At 40.7% G+C, this 21,452-nt stretch overlaps 1 protein-coding gene across 1 annotated transcript in view; it reads left to right on the top strand.

The window, feature by feature from the left end:
• The first annotated feature begins 2,271 nt into the window (after positions 1–2,271).
• Positions 2,272–21,452, top strand: part of LOC110502488 (inhibitory synaptic factor 2A) — a 29,405-nt gene continuing 10,224 nt past the window's right edge. The window contains exons 1-3 of the mRNA XM_021580538.2: positions 2,272–2,631; positions 9,997–11,182; positions 15,844–15,915. Of these exons, the coding sequence (XP_021436213.1) occupies positions 10,002–11,182; positions 15,844–15,915 (1,253 nt within the window). The 5' untranslated portion in view covers positions 2,272–2,631; positions 9,997–10,001. The remainder of the gene's footprint in view (positions 2,632–9,996; positions 11,183–15,843; positions 15,916–21,452) is intronic.

The following is a 21,452-nucleotide window of genomic DNA, read 5'->3' on the forward strand; positions in this document are numbered from 1 at the left end:
TGAGACTGTGGTCCACATGTTGAAATGGTTAAAAACTCTGAAATTCTGAACCTCAACACTAGATGAGAAGATAACCTCACCTACCATACCAGGAAACATGGAGTGTTAGCTACATGTGGGAAACGGTTGAAACAACAAACGGTCAAAAAGATAAACTCACCAGACTATACCTGCACATGAACAGATTGCAGCTGTCCATGTAAAGGGGTTCAAACTCTGACTATCCACACAGGCTAAGAACAAGTTATGAACAAAAACAGTCCATTGGATACCGAACAACTAAGAAGAAGGACATTGTGACATCTGATGGAACCTCGGAGCATGTACAAGTGGCATGTACAACGGCATCCAAACACGTAAATACATTCATTGCTTCTTATTCCAAAATGGGTGGCGGTTCGCGTGCAAAGTATATGATTAAGGTGACGAAAGTCCTAGAATGTATCCACGATAAATGTTCCTTTTTCTCCATCTCTCTATTTTACTCACCCCCTTTTCCATCTCTGTGTAAAAAGCTATCATATCTTGGTAGTCCACTAGGGACTTTTGTCTCAGACATGTCGACATTTGGTTAGGTTTATCTGTCTTACTTAGATGGAAGACATGAGCTAAATGCGGTAGCTTTATAGCTAGTTAACATTAGCATCAAGGTACCAAGCTAGTTCTTTCACTTACCCTTATCACTTCCATTCTCACTGAAGCCCGTGGTAATTCTCGGTTTCTGCTGGTGCAGCAGGCTGTTTGAGATGCTTTAGAAGCCCCATTGATGGTATGGACAACATCTACTTTGAGAAGCAACTTCTTGATGAAGCCCTCCTTCCATTGTTGATGACTCTGAAAGTTCTCAGGGATGAAATGTGCCCCTCAGATTGACGAGTAGATGTCCAATTCTCACACATTTTAAAGAATCTTTTCATTCACTGTGTGACGTTCACCACGGGTTATTGTGGGATTGTTTCCAGAAGTTATTGCTGATTTGGAGAAAACCTCAAACCCAACTTTTAGAACAAGATTACAATATTATAACAATTGATTGAAGAGTTTTATCATTTGTGAATGATATCTTTGGGTGCTCTAAGTTAACATTATATGCATTTCTGGCATTGGGAAATAGGTGCTACACTCCCTTTAAATCAATAAGACAGCAGTCAGCAGATTACCATTCCGCCTCCCCCTCATCTCTTTGCACGACAAACGTTATTTGGAAAGCTTTTCTGCAGGTTGCTTACTCAAGCAAAGCACAGGCAAACTTTTAGTCACACTGGCTGAGAGCTCTCACAGCAGCCACTTGTGGTGCCTTAGTGTCTCATTTCTGCTGTATTTCAACCTTGTTATGCAGTAGCTTACCCAGCAGAGGAAAAGAAAACATACAATGGTGGAGGATTTTATTGTTTTGAAGATCCTTTCCAATCACATATCACCATCTTGATATATCACATATCACCCTCATGATATGCACACCACACTTCACTGCACAATATCTAGCATGTATCACAGCCAACTGAGTAAAGTATTTCACAACCCACAGACAGAATGGAAGTATTGCCTGTGCACTGACCTTGAATGCAGAGAAAAATAATAGAACACTTTGCACCAATCAAGAACTCAAAGGGAGATGGGCTTTGATATACTGTAGGCATTGTTTTTCTTGCTAGTATATGCAAATCCCAGTAACATGGTAAAACGGCTGCAAGTCAAGTTCTCTTTGTGAGGTCAGCGATCAGCGGTAGACATGCAGAGTTGGATACAGTTTATTAATTCTTCTTTGGTGTCCACATCTCTTCCTCTCATTCTCTCCTTCCAGACTACATACTAATACTCTCTCAATTCCTCTCTCTCCTCCAACATTTCCTCTCCCGCTTTTTCTTCCTTCCCCCTCTGTCTCTTCTCTTCTCCTTTCACAAACAGGGTGTCAGATATCTAAAAGTAACAAGGGAAGGAGACATCCAATTAAAAACACAATGCATTATTATTTCAGAGCCTTCCCCACAGGCAATCTGGGAAGCCGTTCAGATGATATAACAGCTCACCAGACCCTATGCCACTACGCCAGCTCAGAGGACACGATAAGGAGGTTTTTACTGTTAATGCATGAGCTCACCAGCTGTGGCAACTATGGACTTTCCCCAGCAGCTTGCGCTTTCCCCCTCTCTCACCCTCCCTAGCTCTCATCCTCCCTCTTCCCCTCTCCCTTGCTCTCTCTCTCTCTCTCTCTCTCTCTCTCTCTCTCTCTCTCTCTCACTCACAAACACGCACACTCCCAAATGCACAGGGATTGCAGCAGCATGTACTGTACGAGTGCCTATTGCCGGTGAGTGTAGGAGCGGCAGCGGACGAGTGTCAGTGATGCTTGAATGAGGTGAAAGAGAGAGAGAGAGAGAGAGTCAGACAGAGAGAGAGAAGTAGGGAGGACTTCATTGTGGACCTTACGGGGTTGGAGGCCGTTTTTTTCTATCCTGAACCTTTGCCGATGTGCCACAACTATCCAGCTGTCACTGCAGTGGCTGTCTCTTTGGTACCCTATCCTCTCTCTGGACGGAGCTCTCTATGCCACTACATGAATGGATATGCACCAGCTCAGTGGGAGATCTCTGCTTTCTCATCCTTTGCTCCACTGATTTGTTTCTCAAGGTAAGTGTTTAACACTTAAGTCTGTATAGTAATAACGATAGGAAGTTAATATAGAAACATAGGAGAATCTGCACTTAGAGTCAGTTTATCAGCTTTGATTTGTCAAGATACAGCAGGTGCCCGAGTGGTTTGAATGTCTTTACTGTATTTGCTCTGATATACTGTATGTCCGGTTGCTTTATTGTCTAGACGCTGATATGTGGAGGATTCAAAGGGGGCATTCTAGCCAACCAGTAAAAGGCTCACAATTTATCTGGAGAAAGCAATGATGTTGTCTTTATGTTATCTGTTTCACTTTTGGCTGATACTATCTGATTTCCTGTTTAGAAAGTGTAATGAACAGATTACTGAACAAGGAAATGTTCAGGTGAATATTCAGTTAGATTTTACATATTGATTTAGTCTTGTAGCATTGATCGATTGCACTTATGGGTTGACCATTATTGCTCTTTTCAATGGGCTAACACATGTGATCATTGGCATTGTATAATTTTTAGGGATATCAATGATAGTGCTCAAGTGCTTGTGACAGTGAGATGTAGTTGGTGTTCAGTGTTGAACACATACCATAGCTACAGTAGTGCTGCTGAAAGTACAGTGATTATTATGAGCGATAGATGTGTTCCTCAAGGCGTCATGTGACGACGAGATGAGGATTCCACCTGGGACTCGCAACTTATCATGAGTAATGACATGTGATCTTGACGCTCCCGGCAGAGCACTACATCACATAGAGGGCAGATCAGATTTTCTCTCTCTCCTCTCTCTGTTTATTAAATACTGTTTCATAGTCATCCCACCCTTCTCTCTCTATAGCCCCGTTTATACCTGGTGCTAACATGCATCCTTTGTCCTTATCTTGTCCACATTCGGATTGTGCCCAAATTTTGGGGCAGGTGTAGATGATTAAAAGACGCATTGTGATCTGATTGTGATGAGATCTTCCTGACCACCTCCGGAGGTAATCAGGGATCCAATGTATCTGGATATCGATCAAGTGTAAACAAAGCTGATTTATTACATCAATAATTGTCAATAATTCATATTTTTTTCTAAATAATTACAGGGAGGCAACAGGAAATCTGGTAACAATGCAGACATAGTGGACAGATAAGAGACACATTTTAATACCATGTGTTGATATGACACTGATTGGATCATATTGATCAGATCACAAAATCCACATTAGCGCAAGGTGCAAACGAGGCTTCTGGAACCAGTTCAGATGGTTTGTTCTCCCCCTGCCTCATTTCAAACCAATCTCTGTCTCTACAGAAACCTCTATCTTAGAAACCCGCTTATGGTGTTCCCAAACCATCTTCTATCCTAGGCCCCCACCTCTTTCTCTATTAGTCTAATCAAATATTGTATTCTCTCTTGGCTCTGTTTATGAGAAACCAACCACTTAGTTCCTTCATCCTTTTCTGTTGTTGGAGCAATTCAAATGATCTTACTCTTTCTTTGAAACACCAGCAGCCATACCCTCGTCAGTGAGCGAGTAAAAAGGGTGGCTCACAGTAACCTGTAAATATGGTACAATTGGGCAAGGAACAGCTACTGTAAGGCATGGGAACATTAACCAATCTGCCATCTCACTCTCTCCTGCTTCCGGGAAACACCCCTCAGCTCCTCACAGCTCTCTCTCCCTTGTAACCATGTCAATGCGTCAGGTGTAATGCACTTCTCCTTGTCATGGCGATGCTAAACTTACTCTTCGGAAGATCCATTTCATAGCACTGGCTTTCAGTGAGCAGATGAGCAAATTGAGGCCTTTTTAAAAGCTCCCCTACTCCTCTGTAAAAGAAAGTGCAGTGCAGTGATGAATCTTTTAAGCCAATGCCATAAAGCACACTGTCTCAGGTGTATCCTGCAGCCCAGCAAGTTACTAAGAATTCACCAGACAGACAGAACCGAGATATGAGGATGTGCATTACTGGGGGATACCTAGCCTATAACTTGGTGGGAATGTCCAAAAATATATAGTAAGTACCACACATATACTACAGTGTGTAGTATAGTATTCTACAGTATACAAAAAAATTATATAGTAAGTACTAAACATGATCGAGGGACACTGCAGTGTGGAGTATAGTATTCTAAAGTATACTACAATTTGCTACAGAATTCTATAGTAAGTACTATAATATTCTATAGTAAACTGTAGTATTTTTTCATGTGGGGAAGACCAGTATGATAATGATAAGAAAACCAATTCTTACAGATGTCCCCACATCACGCACATTATTCTCAAATCACATATTGTGCAATGGAAGGCGAAGTACTTCTGATTAGGTAAACTTGTATGATCAAACAGTAGATACAAAGTACCCAACAAAGAGTTATGGCCCCTCCTCTTTTGGCATCATAGTATTAAAAAGGGTGCCAATATGCTATGCAACACACACATCTGGCGTGTGTCCTCAGATATTCCCTATTATAAACTGGGTGGTTCGAGCCCTGAATGCTGATTGGCTGAAAGCTGTGGTACTGTATATCAGACCGTATACCAAGGGTTGACAAAACATTTATTTTTACTGCTCTAATTACATTGGTAACCAGTTTATAATAGCAAATAAGGCACCTCTGAGGTTTGTGGTATATGGCCAATATACCTCAACTAAGTGCTATATCCAGGCACTCTGCGATGTGTCATGCGTAAGAACAGCCCTTAGCCGTGGTATATTGGCCTTATACCACACCATGTCAGGCCTTTTATCTTAATTATCTATCTCTGTATAATGGGTTTTTCCAAGATGGTGTCATGGGGGAATTGGTGCGTTGGGGCAGTCGATGCTCCTCAGAAGAGCAAGGGGAGGACCATCCTCCTCAGTGAATCAAATAAATAAATAGTGAAACATTAAAAAAGTTATATTTTTTTGAAAATATTGAGAAACAACCTAGGTTTACAAGTAGCTTTTCCTTTTACCATGTAATTACCTATGCCATATCATATTCTGCAATTAGGTTCTTCAGTAGATAATGCTAATGATCATTACTCCACAAATAGAGTTGTGAAGTACTGTATGTTATATGAATTAATTTTGTTGTGTAAATAACACTTTCATGGTGCTGTGAGCAGTGCTCGGCTTGTGCCATACACACTCAGTAAAAAGGGTATGGTTAGAGTACAGTATTCTTCCCTGGGGTACAAAAAGATTGAAATACACATAATGTGCCTTCAGAGGTACACATAATGATCTCACATGGTACTGTTTGGTTCGTTTAAGGGTACATGTGTGGCAGTGGAGGCTCCACAGAGCAGGAAGGGGAGGACCATCCTCCTCAGTGAATTTCATAAAAAATGAAAATAGCAAAACATTAGAAGTTGTATTTTTGAGATACAACTGTACTAAATATATTCACGTTACCAAAACAATGATTTTAAACACACTGTCTTTCAATGAAGGTCTACAGCAGCCGCAACAGCACTCTGTAGGGTAGCACCATGGTGTAGCCGTAGGACAGCTAGCTTCCTTCCTCCTGTGGGTACATTGAATTCAATACAAAAACTAATTATTAATTATTACAACTTCTGGAGGATGTCCTCCAACCTATCAGAGCTCTTGCAGCATGAACTGACATGTTGTCCACCTAATCAGAGAATATAGGACTGAAAGCTACAGCTAGCTAGCACTGCAGTGCATAAAATGTGGTGAGTAGTTGACTGGGGTGGCAGGGTAGCCTAGTGCTTAGAGCATTGGACTAGTAACTGAAAGGTTGCAAGTTCAAATCCCCGAGCTGACAAGGTACAAAATCTGTCGGTCTGCCCCTGAACAGGCAGTTAAGTTAACCCACTGTTCCTAGGCCATCATTGAAAATAAGAATTTGTTCTTAACTGACTTGCCTAGTAAAAAAAAGAGAGAGAAAGACAATAGATTTCTTACAAAATGAGAGAGAGGGCAATAAAGAGAGCTGTCTATATTTTTTGTTTAAATTTCACTTACTTAGCTGGTGGCTGCAGCTAGCTTGTTTAGCATACTCAAACACCCGGCACAAACAGAGAGGGATGCTATGTTAGCTAGCTGGCAATGGCTATCCAACACTGGCACTCTTCCAAGTCAAAGTACATTTTTGGTTTAATTTATTTATTGCCACCGGGGCCCGCCGGTGTAGCTGCTAAGCCACTTTATCACAACGATGTAGGCTGTGTGTAGTGGTTAATGGTTATGATACGAAGGTTTGGTTTGAAAAGGTTTTTTTGCCTGACCACAGACAACTGAGAGCATATGGATCATACTGTTTTTGTGTGTATTCATTCCGCCGATTCTATTGAAAAAACTTTTCTTATAATGAAGCAAGTGGAATATAACGGGGATAAACTTACCTGAATTTGTCCAATAAAAACACGTCTTTACAATTGTTGGACTAATAATTACACTCTAGATCCGCTACATGTAGGCAAGAGTGTGCAAGACAGTATTGAATGGGTCACTGCTTGTCACCTTGACTGCAACAAAAAAAACATCTCGACCTGTGCACCGACGCTGTAAACTTTCAATCATGGGCTAGGTTGTAGCAACGATGGGTATACGGAGTATAATGTACTAGCCGAAACCTATCAATGTTACATTGAGCTGGGTGAATAGAATATGGATGACAGCCATCCAATATGCTTAAACAGCACCAACCACCACTGTGTTGGGGAATTAGTATGTGGTGTCACAACATAAATAGTACGGATTGCTATGATTTGATGCACTGAGAAAACATGCCTTGGCAGCAGATAGACAGCAAACTGCAAGTGAGATATGGTTTCCCATTCACTGATGATATGCATCACGTGTGCTGTGTCAAGGTCAATGCCATTGATAGTGCTGCTATCAATGCCTCTGTAATACCATTACTATACCATTTATGAGAGTGGATAGGCTGCATTTTAATCCTACAAACACGCCTTATCAGGAGAGCATGTCAATCACTACACCTCAAGAGCACCTCTCTAGAAGCTTGTTCACATGCTGGAGCTGGAGGCAGAGCTGAATATCGTAAGTCAGCAATGTTATAGATTTGCTAGCAGGGATAGTGATACATTCATATATATATATATATATATATATATGTATATAACCAGCCAGCACAGTCCTATGTCCAAATAACTGACAGAAAACACTAGATAATTATGGCGATGACCACTCAATCATAGCATCTGATGTGGAGTTTTCTATCTAACATTTCTGTATGAAGAACTGAAGGGCAATTGTAACAGACAGCATGGTCTGCCAGAGTTCATAAGGAGATTTAAGAGGATTACTTTTGCAATTTTAGAGTCAATGCATTATTCATAATCCCCTGGATGGTTGGGGCCAAACCAGGGAAGAACCTCTGGTCATTAGCAGTGATAGGTAGCCCTGGGAAGTAGGGAGTGAGTAGGAAGAGGAAACGTAACTGGTTATTCAGAGGAGCTGTGGCGGTGACACATACTCAGTTGTCTTTAAAATTATCATATGACACTCCAGGTTTGCTCAAGAACCTTGAGGGAATGAGGATTTTTTAAATGTACAGTATATATTCTCTATGTGTGAATTAGCATTTAGCTTCTTTACATGCTTTGTCTTGTGTTTGAATATAAAGTAAGGACGACTCGAGGGGACTTTGTATGGATCTAGATACAATTCAATGGTTTGAGATGGCAAGAAGAATATATCTAAAAAGGCTTCCCTTTCATCTGTAGTCTGAGATACAAAAAAGGTCATAATGTCTACAAGGCTACAAAGTAAAACACCTGGCACGATTCCCAATGCATTCAGTTGCCCCTTTTATGAGCCCTTGTCCAATGCTATCTTAATATTGTGTGAGTGAGAGGACCTGAAGTACTGACAGACTCTCTTTAAAACGTTGGTAATGGGGCTTCCTTTCTTCCTTTTATGCAGGTGACATTAGGGGTCGTGTGGTAGAATCAGTGCTCATATATTGCCCACATGGACAGAAGGCAATGCTAAGGCTAATACAGGCTCTTGGATAACTCCGAAATATCAATGACATACATATGATTTTTCTACATAACTTCATAACCTCATTACAGTCTGTTTCATTATAAGCAAATTGTGTGGGGTAGTGCTTTGGACTTTGGACTTATAAGGAATTTGAGATGAAAAAACAGTATGTCACCAAGCATACTGATGGATTGACTACGTCTCAAAATGATTGAACGTGATTGCTTTCAGAGAAGTGACTATGCCATGAAGGGCCTGCATTTGTGTAGTAACAAATGATGCATTCGGGTTTATTTATCACATAGTGTCTCATCGTATAAAGATGATGAACTAGCTCAGCTCTGATATTTCCTTTTAACACAATTTCATTCCCAAAAACTGCTTTCCATGTTAGTCCGTTAGTAATCAAATCTATTATAAATCTCGTACACTATTCCAATGACACAAAGTCAAACATTATTCAATGCAATACAGCCCCTTAAATACGACAGCTCTGAATGTGGAATATCTATAGAAATCTTTATTTGTCATAAGAATAATAATATAAAATAAGTCTGTGTCTGTGTGTGTCTCATCTGTGACATAAATCGTGATCTCGTATAAATTCATCTCTGGGCCCGGTTGCATAAAACGTTTAAAGTTATCTTTTCCCTTAAAGTTTCATTAACTTTAAGTCAGTTGCACAAAACATTTTAAGGTGAATCCCCCCCTTAAATTGAGTGGCAAAGTTAAGGATCCCCATTAACTGCTTCATTCAGTATCGATTTCAATGTAAACGTCATTTGTGGAGTTGAATGTCGTTTTCGTCTGCCCTGGTTACAAAAGGAAAACATTAACCAGCTAGCTACTTACCTAAACAATGGAAGGTGCACAAACCATGGCTACAAAGCTAGCTGGCTAGTTAGCTATCTACTCTGTAAGCTAGCTTGATGTGCTAGAAAGAAATAGAAACAAGTTGAGAAAAAAGTAACTAAAATAAACTTGGTTTATTTTCTTCTGAAGCAATTTGGTTATCCTGTCTTGATTTTTCAAAGTTCTGTTCTGTTATCTCACAAAATACGTAATCTCTTTGAGGAAACATTTAGTCGGTGAATCAGGCCGTCTCCATGGTAACCAGATACTCTTTCAGCCGTACATGCTTTCAAACTACAGTAAAACCCCTTAAGTATGCTCTTACCTAAGGGAATAGTTGAGGGGATCTATTTAACACCCTTAAACAATTATCTTAGATAAGGGACAATTATTCCTTAATGTGAACCCTTAAGGAAAACACTTAAGATGTTTTATGCAACTGGGCCCTGACAGTCTAGATGTTAGTTGCTCAGTAACAGAACAAAGAAAATAAAAACGATCTGCTGCCTAAAGTAAATGTACTGTGATTAAACCCCAGCATATTATGACATACACTGTATATTTCTCTCCCTTCTCCCAGAAACCATGGTGAGCAAGGAGAGCAGCAGGGTCGTGCTCTCCAACTCAGAGTCAGATTCAGAGACAGGCCCGTCACATAGCTTGGAGGCACAATACGGTCCTGACGGCAAACAGCAGGTGAAGAAGAGGAACAAAGCCTTACAAGTCCGCTTCAAGGATATCTGTGACGCCCAGAACGAGCAGCGGGCAGGGGGGCGAGGAGCAAGGTCCATTTCCTGTAAAGTGGCATACAGGAAGTACATGGCGATGCCTGCGCGGCGCTCCATCCCCAATGTGACTAAGAGCACGGGTGTTCAGACGTCACCAGACCTTACGAAACACTACCAGACTTTCCCCTTCGAGCGAAAGAAAGGACACACCATCAAACACACGGCCTTGGTAGAGGACTACAAGGGTCAAAACAATGGGTTTTTGAGTGACTTGAAAGGTCAGGACGAGGCAGTGAGTTTAGAGGAGTGCTCGTCATCTCAGGGTGCAGGGAAGCATGTGCGGCAGACGCAGGCACTGCTCCACCACAGGGACGACAGCAGTGGCACAGAGGATCTGTTATCCGGTGCCAACTGCGTAGACAGGCGTGAATGCCGGGACCCTTCTCTCCTCACAAAGGACACAGAGTGCTTTGCAAATGACCCAACTCCCATGGGAGAGCCGAAGAACCAGGCTTCTGGCGTGAGAACCAAACACAAAGTATTATCCAAAGTGGACACGATGGGTGCCAACCCTTCCGCCAAACGCCAGTTGGCAAACTGCGAGGAACTCTTACAGGACACAAGATTAAAGGTCACAAGTCCTGTTGCCTGGAACTCCCTGACGCAAGTGGAAAGTCTAGGCCTAGGGAGTCCGTCGGTGCACCACAAACGCAAGAAGGCCATGCAGCCCAATGGACAACAGTCTCAGACACTGCCCCACCCCCACAGTGCTGGCTGCTCTGTGGTCAAGGTAAAGGCACATCAGTACCAATCAGGGACTTTACCAGCCCCAAGGAAAACACAGTCGGGCCTGGAGGATCAGGCTTGTCCTCCAGGACGGCAGGGTGCCTGTCAGCAGATAGTGCCCTTACCTGGGAATGGGGATATTAAGGGAAAGCTCCAGGCCATGGAAAACCTCATCAGCTCCAGTCAGGAGACCATCAAGGTTTTACTGGGGGTCATCCAAGAGCTGGAGAAGGGCGAGGCTCAAAGAGAAGGGTGAGTTGAACCATCCACTATGCATCAAATGTGCCCAAATTCCTCAAGGTGGGAGTTTGACTCTAGTTCTTACTTCATAGGAGGGTGGTTTGAAAATAAAATATATAGATTTTTTAAGATTTCTTTTGCGGAATTGCCTTCTTGAACATATTAACTTTCATGTGCCTTGATTACAAACTAGTATGTGATCTGTAATTATGGATAAAAATGTTAAATTACGAGCCTAGTTTAGCCAAGGAGAAAGCACTGAGCTATATAGGGAGAAAGACAGTATCCTTCCTGGTCAGCCATGATTGGCTGAGATAATGGAGGGACTGAAGATGCCAAGAGATGAGTCCTGATTGGTCTATCATGTCACAGGCGTCTGTCTATAACAGAATGGGGGCTTACATGGTCAGTTTATAGATAATCTTGGCTATCACAGATTTTTGGAAAGATATACAGTTGAAGTCAGAAGTTTACATACACCTTAGCCAAATACATTTAAACTCAGTTTTTCACAATTCCTGATATTTAATCCGAGTAAAAAATCCCTTTCTTAGGTCAGTTGGGATCACCACTTTATTTTTAAGAATGTGAAATGTCAGAATAATAGTAGAGAGAATGATTTATTTCAGCTTTAATTTCTTTCATTACATTCCCAGTGGGTCAGAAGTTTACATACTCTCAATTAGTATTTGGTAGCATATCCTTTAATTAAATTGTTTAACTTGGGGCAAACGTTTCGGGTAGCCTTCCACTTGCTTCCAACAATAACTTGGGTGAATTTTGGCCCATTCCTTCTGACAGGACTGATGTAATTGAGTCAGGTTTGTAGGCCTCCTTGCTCACACACGCTTTTTCAGTTCTGCCCACAATTTCTATAGGATTGAAGTCAGGGCTTTCTAATGGCCACTCCAATACCTTGCCTTTGTTGTCCTTAAGCCATTTTGCCACAACTTTGTAAGTATGCTTGGGGTTATTGTCCACTTGGAAAACCCATTTGTGACCAAGCTTTAACTTCCTGACTGATGTCTTGAGATGTTGCTTTAATATATCCACATAATTTTCCTACCTCATGATGCCTTCTATTTTGTGAAGTGCGCCAGTCCCTCCTGCAGCAAAGCACCCCCACCACATGATGCTGCCATCCCCGTGATTGACGGTTGGGATGGTGTTGTTCGACTTGCAAGGCTCCCCCTTTTCCCTCCAAAAATAACGATGGTCTTCATGGCCAAACAGTTCTATTTTTATTTCATCAGACCAGAGGACATTTCTCCAAAAATGTATGATCTTTGTCCCCATGTGCAGTTGCAAACCGTAGTCTGGCATTTTTATGCCGGTTTTGGAGCAGTGGCATCTTCCTTGCTGAGCGGCCTTTCAGGTTATGTCGGGATAGGACTCGTTTTACTGTGCATATAGATACTTTTGTACCTATTTCCTCCAGAATCTTCACAGGGTCCTTTGTTGTTGTTTTGGGATTGATTTGTACTTTTCGCACCAAAGTACGTTCATCTCTAGGAGACAGAACACGTCTCCTTCCTGAGCGGTATGATGGCTGTGTGGTCCCATGGTGTTTATACTTGTGTACTATTGTTTGTACAGATGAACGTGGTACCTTCAGGCATTTGGAAATTGCTCTCAAACAGGAACCAGACTTGTGTAGGTCTACAATTTTTTTCTGAGGTCTTGGCTGATTTCTTTAGATTTTCCCATGATGTCAAGCAAAGAGGCACTGCGTTTGAAGGTAGGCCTTGAAATACATCCACAGGTACACCTTCAATTGACTAAAACGGAGTCAATTAACCTATTCAGAAGCTTCTAAAGCCGTGGCATAATTTTCTGGAATTTCCCAAGCTGTTAAAGGCACAGTCATCTTAGTGTATGTAAACTTCTGGCCCACTGGAATTGTGATACCGTGATACCGCAAGCTGTCCAGAGCAAAAAGAAGCACCCATCAATCTACACGAAGAGCTTATTTATTTTAGGGAAAGTTATTTTAAAAAGTAAACTTTCAATAGCGAACATACTGTACTAGCAATATGCTGGCTACTGTCGATAGTGTGCTAAAAGAAAGATACAAAAAGACACCTAGCATTTGTCTTGGCTAGGCTACTGTAGCCATGTTGATATCTGTTTTTGACTTAAAGGGTCAGCATCCTATTTTCTTATGTAAAAAAAATCTCTAAATTACAGACACTAGTGTACGTTAGAAATAAAAATGAATTAATGAATACAATTATTGAATACAATGCTATTTTAAAAAAAAATAGTAATGGCCTCCAATGCGTTTTAAAACTACACTATGACAAGAATTTCTCTACACCCGCAATAACATTTGCTAAATATTTTTATGTAACCAATACAATTTGATTTGATTTGATGTCCCAAAAAGTCAAAATTCTGTCTGGGCCAGTAGATTTTTTGCCAACTGAGAAAAAAAGTAAACATTGGACCATTGGAACATTGGTTTTATAAAATGTAAAGAACAGTTTGTCAAAACATTACAATAATCCTAGGATCCTGTAACCAGTCACATATGGAATTGACATAACTGACATACTCAAGTGAGTACATACATTGTGTGTGTGTGGTTCAGTCATCACTGAGATTTGATGTTCTTGGTAGTCCTGCAGCCCTTCAAACTGCTGTGGTCTAACAGTATGTGTAAGCTAAATTGAGCTTGTGAATACATACATCAATGCTATCTGTGTCATCTCATTCCAATAGCAAGGAAGTAAGTGGTCTCTGATTGAACTGTAGATATCATTAAGTATATTTGCTCAGTTGTACAGAGGTACTAACAAGTGCATAAAGTTTATGTGCCAACTCCAAAAGGCCAAACCTCTTCATCATTAGACAGAATGCAGAAGGCTGTCTGCTCTGCTCCATCACTACAATCCAGAGTGGCACAAAGCAAATTGCATTAAGCCTTCGCCACAGCCACCAGAGAACACGGTACCCCTGATGTCGCTCCTTGAAGCCTAGTTTAAAAGGACCAATTATCAACGCATCATAAAGCACTGGCTTTCATCTCCTCTGAAGTATGGGCTCATATGGCCCTTTAGTATGTTTGACCACTATTATTAGAGCCTGCTCGTCACCACAAGGCCCCAGTATCTCAGCTCCCTCCCCACCTTCTCGCTCCCTGCCAAGCCATTCTAAAGCTGTCTGTCTTCAAAGTGATGGTCACAGATTTCCGGTGGAACGGAATAGTGTCTGAAAGCCAGTCTTATTCTCACTGGGATAAAGGCATTACAGTATGTGGATGGATTTCTCAGGTGAAAGCTCTGCTTTTAGAGCACACACAGTGATGTGGAAGTCAGCGCTATAGGGACAGTGAGGATTTCTTATTTGCACAGTGAGGACGAGCAAATAACACCGGAGTGAGCCTGTGCCAGCAAACAGTGGCACAGCTTAGAGATGACTTATAGTGTCAGAGCTTAGAGAATTACTTTCCGACACAGTGTCCTCACATAAAGTAATCTGGCCTAACACAACATTGGTACATTGCTAGATTAACTGAAAATACAGTTCAGTAAATACAATTGTAGTTTAGATTTACAGTAGACGATGTTGTGCTAGAAATGTGATGACCTTGATTATCATGGTAACACTGAAATATCTCAACAAAAAACCTCCCTTCTTTTTGTGTGACTCAAAGAGTTATTGTGTATTCAGGCCCTCAACTCCACATTCAAGAGCAACCTCTAAGGTGACATGGACAGATGAACTTGGTGACCTTGCATTCCCATCTGCAATTTTGATCCATCCAAGACAGATAAGGTCATCCTTATGACATGGTGAGCAGCAGAGTTCAACCCCTCTAGTTCTCATCCATCATCCCCCAGTGACAATAAGCAATTACATGTCCTGGTGGACCCAGTTGCCCCTTCTGCTTTCCAGTTGACCCCACCCCTTTCATTCCATTCCAGCCATTACAATGAGCCTGTCCTCCTATAGCTCCTCCCACCAGCCATTACAATGAGCCTGTCCTCCTATAGCTCCTCCCACCAGCCTCCACTGTTCCCTACACATCATGAACGAGAAATCCCAACACTGCCACCAACGTATGTGACATCCCAACGTATGTGACATGAAGGATGGGACTGTTGACACTAGAGACTACTAGAGAGATTTATATAGATGCCATCAAATCTCCATGCATGCTCAGTTCACACTTATGTCTGATTACTGTAAGTATGCCTCAGGAGCAGAATGTACATACAATTGTGCCAAAGATGGAGGAAGCATCGCAATCTAAGTAATGACAAGACAATACAGGGCGGAGACTGGGCTTTAGGGCTCTTTGGAATGCGATAAAGAAGACAGACAGCATTTGTCATGTTGATTGTCTTTTGCCTCCCTAAATCTCATTCTTTTCTGAATACATTCAGTTGGATGGAGCCCAACATATATTGATTTTTCTTTAGTATTCATAAACATGGTTAATAATGCATTAGTTCTGTTAGAAAGTCTGGTGAAAACAATATTATGAAAACCACTTGTATACTGTGTCATAAGGATAGAGATGAGCATATTACATCTAGTGAGTATGTCTATTACCTGGCCAACCCAATCTCACAAAAGACTAGCATTATTAACACAAATCCATGTCAGTTTGGAAAGTAGATAAATGAAAATGAAATAAATGCATCATCCATTCTTTCACCTCTCCCCAGGCTTTCCTACCGAACGGGACAGGACACAGCCAACTGTGACACGTGTCGAAACAGTGCCTGCATCATTTATAGGTGAGTACTTGTTTACAGCTTGTTTACAGCTTGAAAGGTCACTTACACCTGTAATGGAACAACATGGCATGAGAGATGCTTATATGTACTGTATGTGTGAGGTGATATACTGTAATGTGGCAAACCAAGTGCTAAGAGTCAATTAAGTAGAATGTGTTTTCTGGTAATGAGTAGAATTGAATAGTTTACTGAACTCAGAGGATATCATTATTATCACTGCATGGTGTTAATGGTATTGCATGAAGTATTAATGGGCGTAGCTCGATTGTGAAACAATAATGACAATTGATAGAATACTTCTGTCAGAGTGAGATCAATTTATTGAGCACCATCCACGTGAATCTGAGGTGGAAATAGATACTAGGAAATGGTGTGTCTGAGATCAATGATAAGTTCACTGAAGGAGAAGAGAACACTCCTATCTGGGTCAGATCAATTATGAAAATAAACTATTGATATCCTATTACAATTATGTATAGACATCCTCAACTCTTATTTCAGAATCTGGTGAGCATTTAAATAGAGGAATGTAGTGAATGTAGAAAGGAATTAACACATAAACGGAATTAGAAGCAGCAAATTGAGTTTAATTTATAGATGCAGGTTCTGCACATATAACATTGTCATGGTTGAAGATAATAAAATAAATAAAGAAAACTATAGATGTTCTGACTTCTCCACTCGTCTGAGAGATCTAAATGATCCTCAGGCAGGTTGCAAATGTGTACACACTGTGACTCCATTTTTCCCAAGAGTCTAATTCCTTCACTTTGCCTTCAGAGACAAGAATAAAAACATCCATCTCAGAGATCGACTCCAATTTAAACAATATAGAATATTACAGAATATACGGAAGCATACCATCTGAATCATGGTACTGAGCCTCCAAAGTTTGTCACCATCAAGATGTTAGTTGTTTTTGTACCCTAGTGTGCCAGCAAGCACCTTCCATTCAGCAAGCTGCTTCTTCAGCTGTACGGCTTGTTCCAGCCTTACAGGCAGGGAAAGACTCACAGGGGAAAACATAAGATAGCAGGGTTTGTGATGTCGCAAATAAACACCGTAACAGAGACTGCTATAGCAGAGATCTAAATTTAAAAAGTGAACCAATTTCAACAAATACTTTCATGTCAATTTTTTGCACTCATTATCATCATCTTAGTAAACAACTCGTGCTTAAGTACATACACTTTATCCATGAAAAAACAGCATGCATTTAAAAAAAAACTTTGGCTAAGGGAACTTCTAAATAATTTGACCAGGTATAGACTCTAGTCTAGTCCACAGTTACTAGAGTTGATATTAGATGTTAGATAAGGTCTCTAATGCTAACAGAGTGACCTGAACATTGACTGGTTATCATCTAGTTGTCCTCTCAAGAGGAAGCTTCTTACCGTGACTAATGACTGGAACATGACCCAAGTTATCACTCAACCAACTTGAATGTATATCAATAGTAATGGATCTGTGACATCCACTTACAGTTGAAATCGGAAGTTCACATACACTCAAGTTGGAGTCATTCAAACTCGTTTTTCAACAACTCAACAACATATATTTCTTGTTAACAAACTATAGTTTTGGCAAGACGGTTAGGACATCTACTTTGTGCATGACACAAGTCGTTTTTCCAACAATTGTTTACAGACAGATTATAACTCACTGTATCACAATAACAGTGGGTCAGAAGTTTACATACACTAAGTTGCCTGTACCTGTAAACAGCATTGAAAATTCCAGAAAATGATGTCATGGCTTTGGAAGCTTCTGATAGGCTAATTTACATAATTTGAGTCAATTGGAGGTGCACCTGTGGATGTATTTCAAGGCCTTCCTTCAAACTCAGTGCCTCTTTGCTTAACATCATGGGAAAGTCTGGTTCATCCTTGGGATCAATTTCCAAATGGCTGAATGTACCACATTCATCTGTACAAACACTAGTACACAAGGAAACACATCATGGGACCACGCAGCCGTCATACCGCTCAGGAAGGAGACGCTTTCTGTCTCCTAGAGATGAACATACTTTGGTGTGAAAAGTGCAAATCAATCCCAGAACAACCGCAAAGGACCTTGTAAAGAAGCTAGAGGAAACAGGTACAAAAGTATCTGTAACCACAGTTAAAACGAGTCCTATATTGACATTACCTGAAAGGCCGCTCAGCAAGGAAGAAGTCACTGCTCCAAAACTGCCATAAGAAAGCCAGACTACGGTTTGCAACTGCACATGGGGACAAAGATCGTACTTTTTGGAGAAATGTCCTCTGATCTGATGAAACAAAAATAGAACTGCTTGGCCATGACATCGTTATGTTTGGAGGAAAAAGGGGGAGGCTTGCAAGCCGAAGAGCGCCATGCCAACCGTGAAGCACGGGGGTGGCAGCATAATATTGTGGGGGTGCTTTGCTGCAGGAGGGACTGGTGCACTTCACAAAATAGATGGCTTCATGAGGTATTGAAGATATTGAAGCAATATCTCAAGACATCAGTCAGGAAGTTAAAGCTTGGTGAAAATGGATCTTCCAAGTGGACAATGACCCCAAGCATACTTACAAAGTTGTGGCAAAATGGCTTTAGGACAACAAAGTCAAGGTATTGGATTGGCCATCACAAAGCCCTGACCTCAGTCCTATAGAACATTTGTGGGGAGAACTGAAAAGTTGTGTGCAAGCAAGGAGGCCTACAAACCTGACTCAGTTACACCAGCTCTGTCAGGAGGCATGGGCCAAAATTCACCCAACCTATTGTGGAAGGCTTCCTGAAACGTTTGACCCAAGTTAAACAATTTAAAGGCAATGCTACTAAATACCAATTGAGTGTAAGTAAACCTTTGACCCACTGGGAATGTTATGAAAGAAATAAAAGCTTAAATAAATTATTCTCTCTACTATTATTGTGACATTTCACACTTCTTCGGCATCAGTGTCCCTTCCATGGGATGATTGAGCTAACGTAGGCTAATGCGATTAGCATGAGGTTGTAAGTAACAAGAACATTTCCCAGGACATAGACATATCTGATATTGGCAGAAAGTTTATTTTTTGTCAATCCTTCTGCACTGTCCAATTTACAGTAACTATTACAGTGAATGAACACATGCTATTGTTTGAGAAGAGTGCACAATTTTGAACATGAAAAGTTTTTAATAAACTAATTAGGCACATTTGGGCAGTCTTGATACAACACTTTTGAACAGAAATGCAAAGATTCATTGTATCAGTCTAAAACTTTGCACATACGCTGCCGCCACCTAGTGGACAAAATCGAAGTTGCACCTGGCTGGAATAATACATTATGGCCTTTCTCTTGCATTTCAAAGATGATGGTACAAAATAAATACAAAACAATGTTTTTTAAAATTTGTATTATCTTTTACCAGATCGATTGTGTTATATTCTACTACATTCCTTTCCCATTTCCATAACGTCAAAGTGTTTCCTTTCAAAAGGTCCCAAGAATATCCATATCCTTGCTTCAGGGCCTGAGCTAGATTTGGGTATGTCATTTTAGGCGAAAATTGAAAAAAGGGGGTAATCCTTAAAGAGAATGATTGCTGTTTTGAATTTTGTGTGGAAGGGGTGGGAAACGATTGTTAAACATCATTAATGATCAGCTACCAGGTATTGACAACCTAGATGGGAAACTACTGAGAATGGTAGTAGACCTTATTGCCACCACTATTTGCCGTGGCTTTAAACAAAAGGAGTGTGTGTGTCCACAGGCTTGGAAGGAAGCTAAAGTAATTCCACTGCCTAAAAATAGTAAAGCCCTTTTTTACTGGGCTCTAACAGCCCAACAGTCAGTTTGCTGCATGTTTTCAGGAAACTGATGGAGAACAAATACAATTCTGTTTTTCAAAGAACACGTTCACTACTGACTTTCAGCATGTATATAGTGAAGCTCATACTGCACTGACTCAAATGACTCAAAAATTAACAATAAGATGATATTTGGATGTGTATTGTTAGATTTCAGTGCAACCTTTCAGTGCAGCCTTGGATGTTATTGACCATAATTTGTTACTGAAAAAACAAACTTTTTATGGTTTTACATCACCTGTCATCACATGATTGGAAAGTTACTTATCCATTAGAACTCAGAGAGTATTCTTCAATGGAAGCTTCTCTAACATCAGATATGTACAGTATAGAGTACAGTATCCCTCAGGGCAGTTGCCTCGGGCCGTTACACTTCTCTTTTTTTTTTTTTTTTTACAAATGATTTGCCACTTGTCTTACAAGAAACTATAATGACAATGTATGCTAATGACTGCACACTCTACACAGCTTCATTAAATAGTACCCAGAAAACACCAGTCTCAACAGCAACAGTGAAGAGGTGACTCCAGGATGCAGGCCTTCTAGGCAGAGTTGCAAAGAAAAATACATATTTCAGACTGGCCAATAAAAATAAAAGATTAAGATGGGCAAAAGAACACAGACGGTGAACAGAGGAACTCTGCCTAGAAGGCCAGCATCCCAGAGTCGCCTCTTCACTGTTGATGATGAGACTGGTGTTTTGCGGGTACTATTTAATGAAGCCAGTTGAGGACTTGTGTTTCTCAAACTAGACACTAATGTACTTGTCCTCTTGCTCAGTTTTGCACCGGGGCCTCCCATTTTTCTTTCTATTCTGGTTAGTGCCAGTTTGTGCTGTTCTGTAAAGGGAGTGGGACACAGCGTTGTATGAGATCTTCAGTTTCTTGGCATTTTCTCGCCTTCATTTCTCAGAACAGGAATAGACTGATGAGTTTCAGAATATTTTTTTTTGTTTCTGGACATTTTGAGCCTGTAATCGAACCCACATGCTCCAGATACTCAAATAAGAATCTGATGCTCCATATTTAATGCTTATTTAATCAGGACAATAGTTTTCAGCTGTGCTAACATAATTGAAAAAGGGTTTTCTAATGATCAGTTAGCTAATCCAAGTTTACAATTTTAAAAAGCTAACACAACGTGCCATTGGAACACAGGAGTGATGGTTGCTGATAATGGGCCTCTGTACGCCTATGTAGATATTCCATTTAAAAAATCTGGTGTTTCCAGCAGCAATAGTCATTTACAACATCAACAATGTCTACACTGTATTTATGATCAATTTGATGTTATTTTAATGGACAAAAAAAAAGCTTTTCTTTCAAAAACAAGGACATTTCTAAGTGTCCCCAAACTTTTCAATGGTAGTGGATACTAAATAATATGTGTGAAATTTGTTTTGAATTAGAATGGACCATTATCATGCACCTGTATCGAAACAGGGGCATCAACGCACTTAAACAGCGAATGGAGGATGCTTTTCCCGTGGTTCATTTTCATGCCAGCCAGGTAGGCTATACTCCTGTTGTAAATATAAGCAATTTGCTTAATATTAGGAAAGTTGAGAAGTAAATATTGTAAGCCTATAGAAAGCTGATGGGATCCTTCTCTGTTTAGTAGATGCCATCACTCTGTTTTCTCGCACAATTGCATAGCCTATAGAAATGTTGCTCAACATGAGGTCATGGGCTCTCAGGAAGTGTTTGATTAGATTTTTGA

The sequence above is a fragment of the Oncorhynchus mykiss genome, chromosome 23, assembly GCF_013265735.2.
Source record: "Oncorhynchus mykiss isolate Arlee chromosome 23, USDA_OmykA_1.1, whole genome shotgun sequence".
Classification (NCBI taxonomy): domain Eukaryota; kingdom Metazoa; phylum Chordata; class Actinopteri; order Salmoniformes; family Salmonidae; genus Oncorhynchus; species Oncorhynchus mykiss.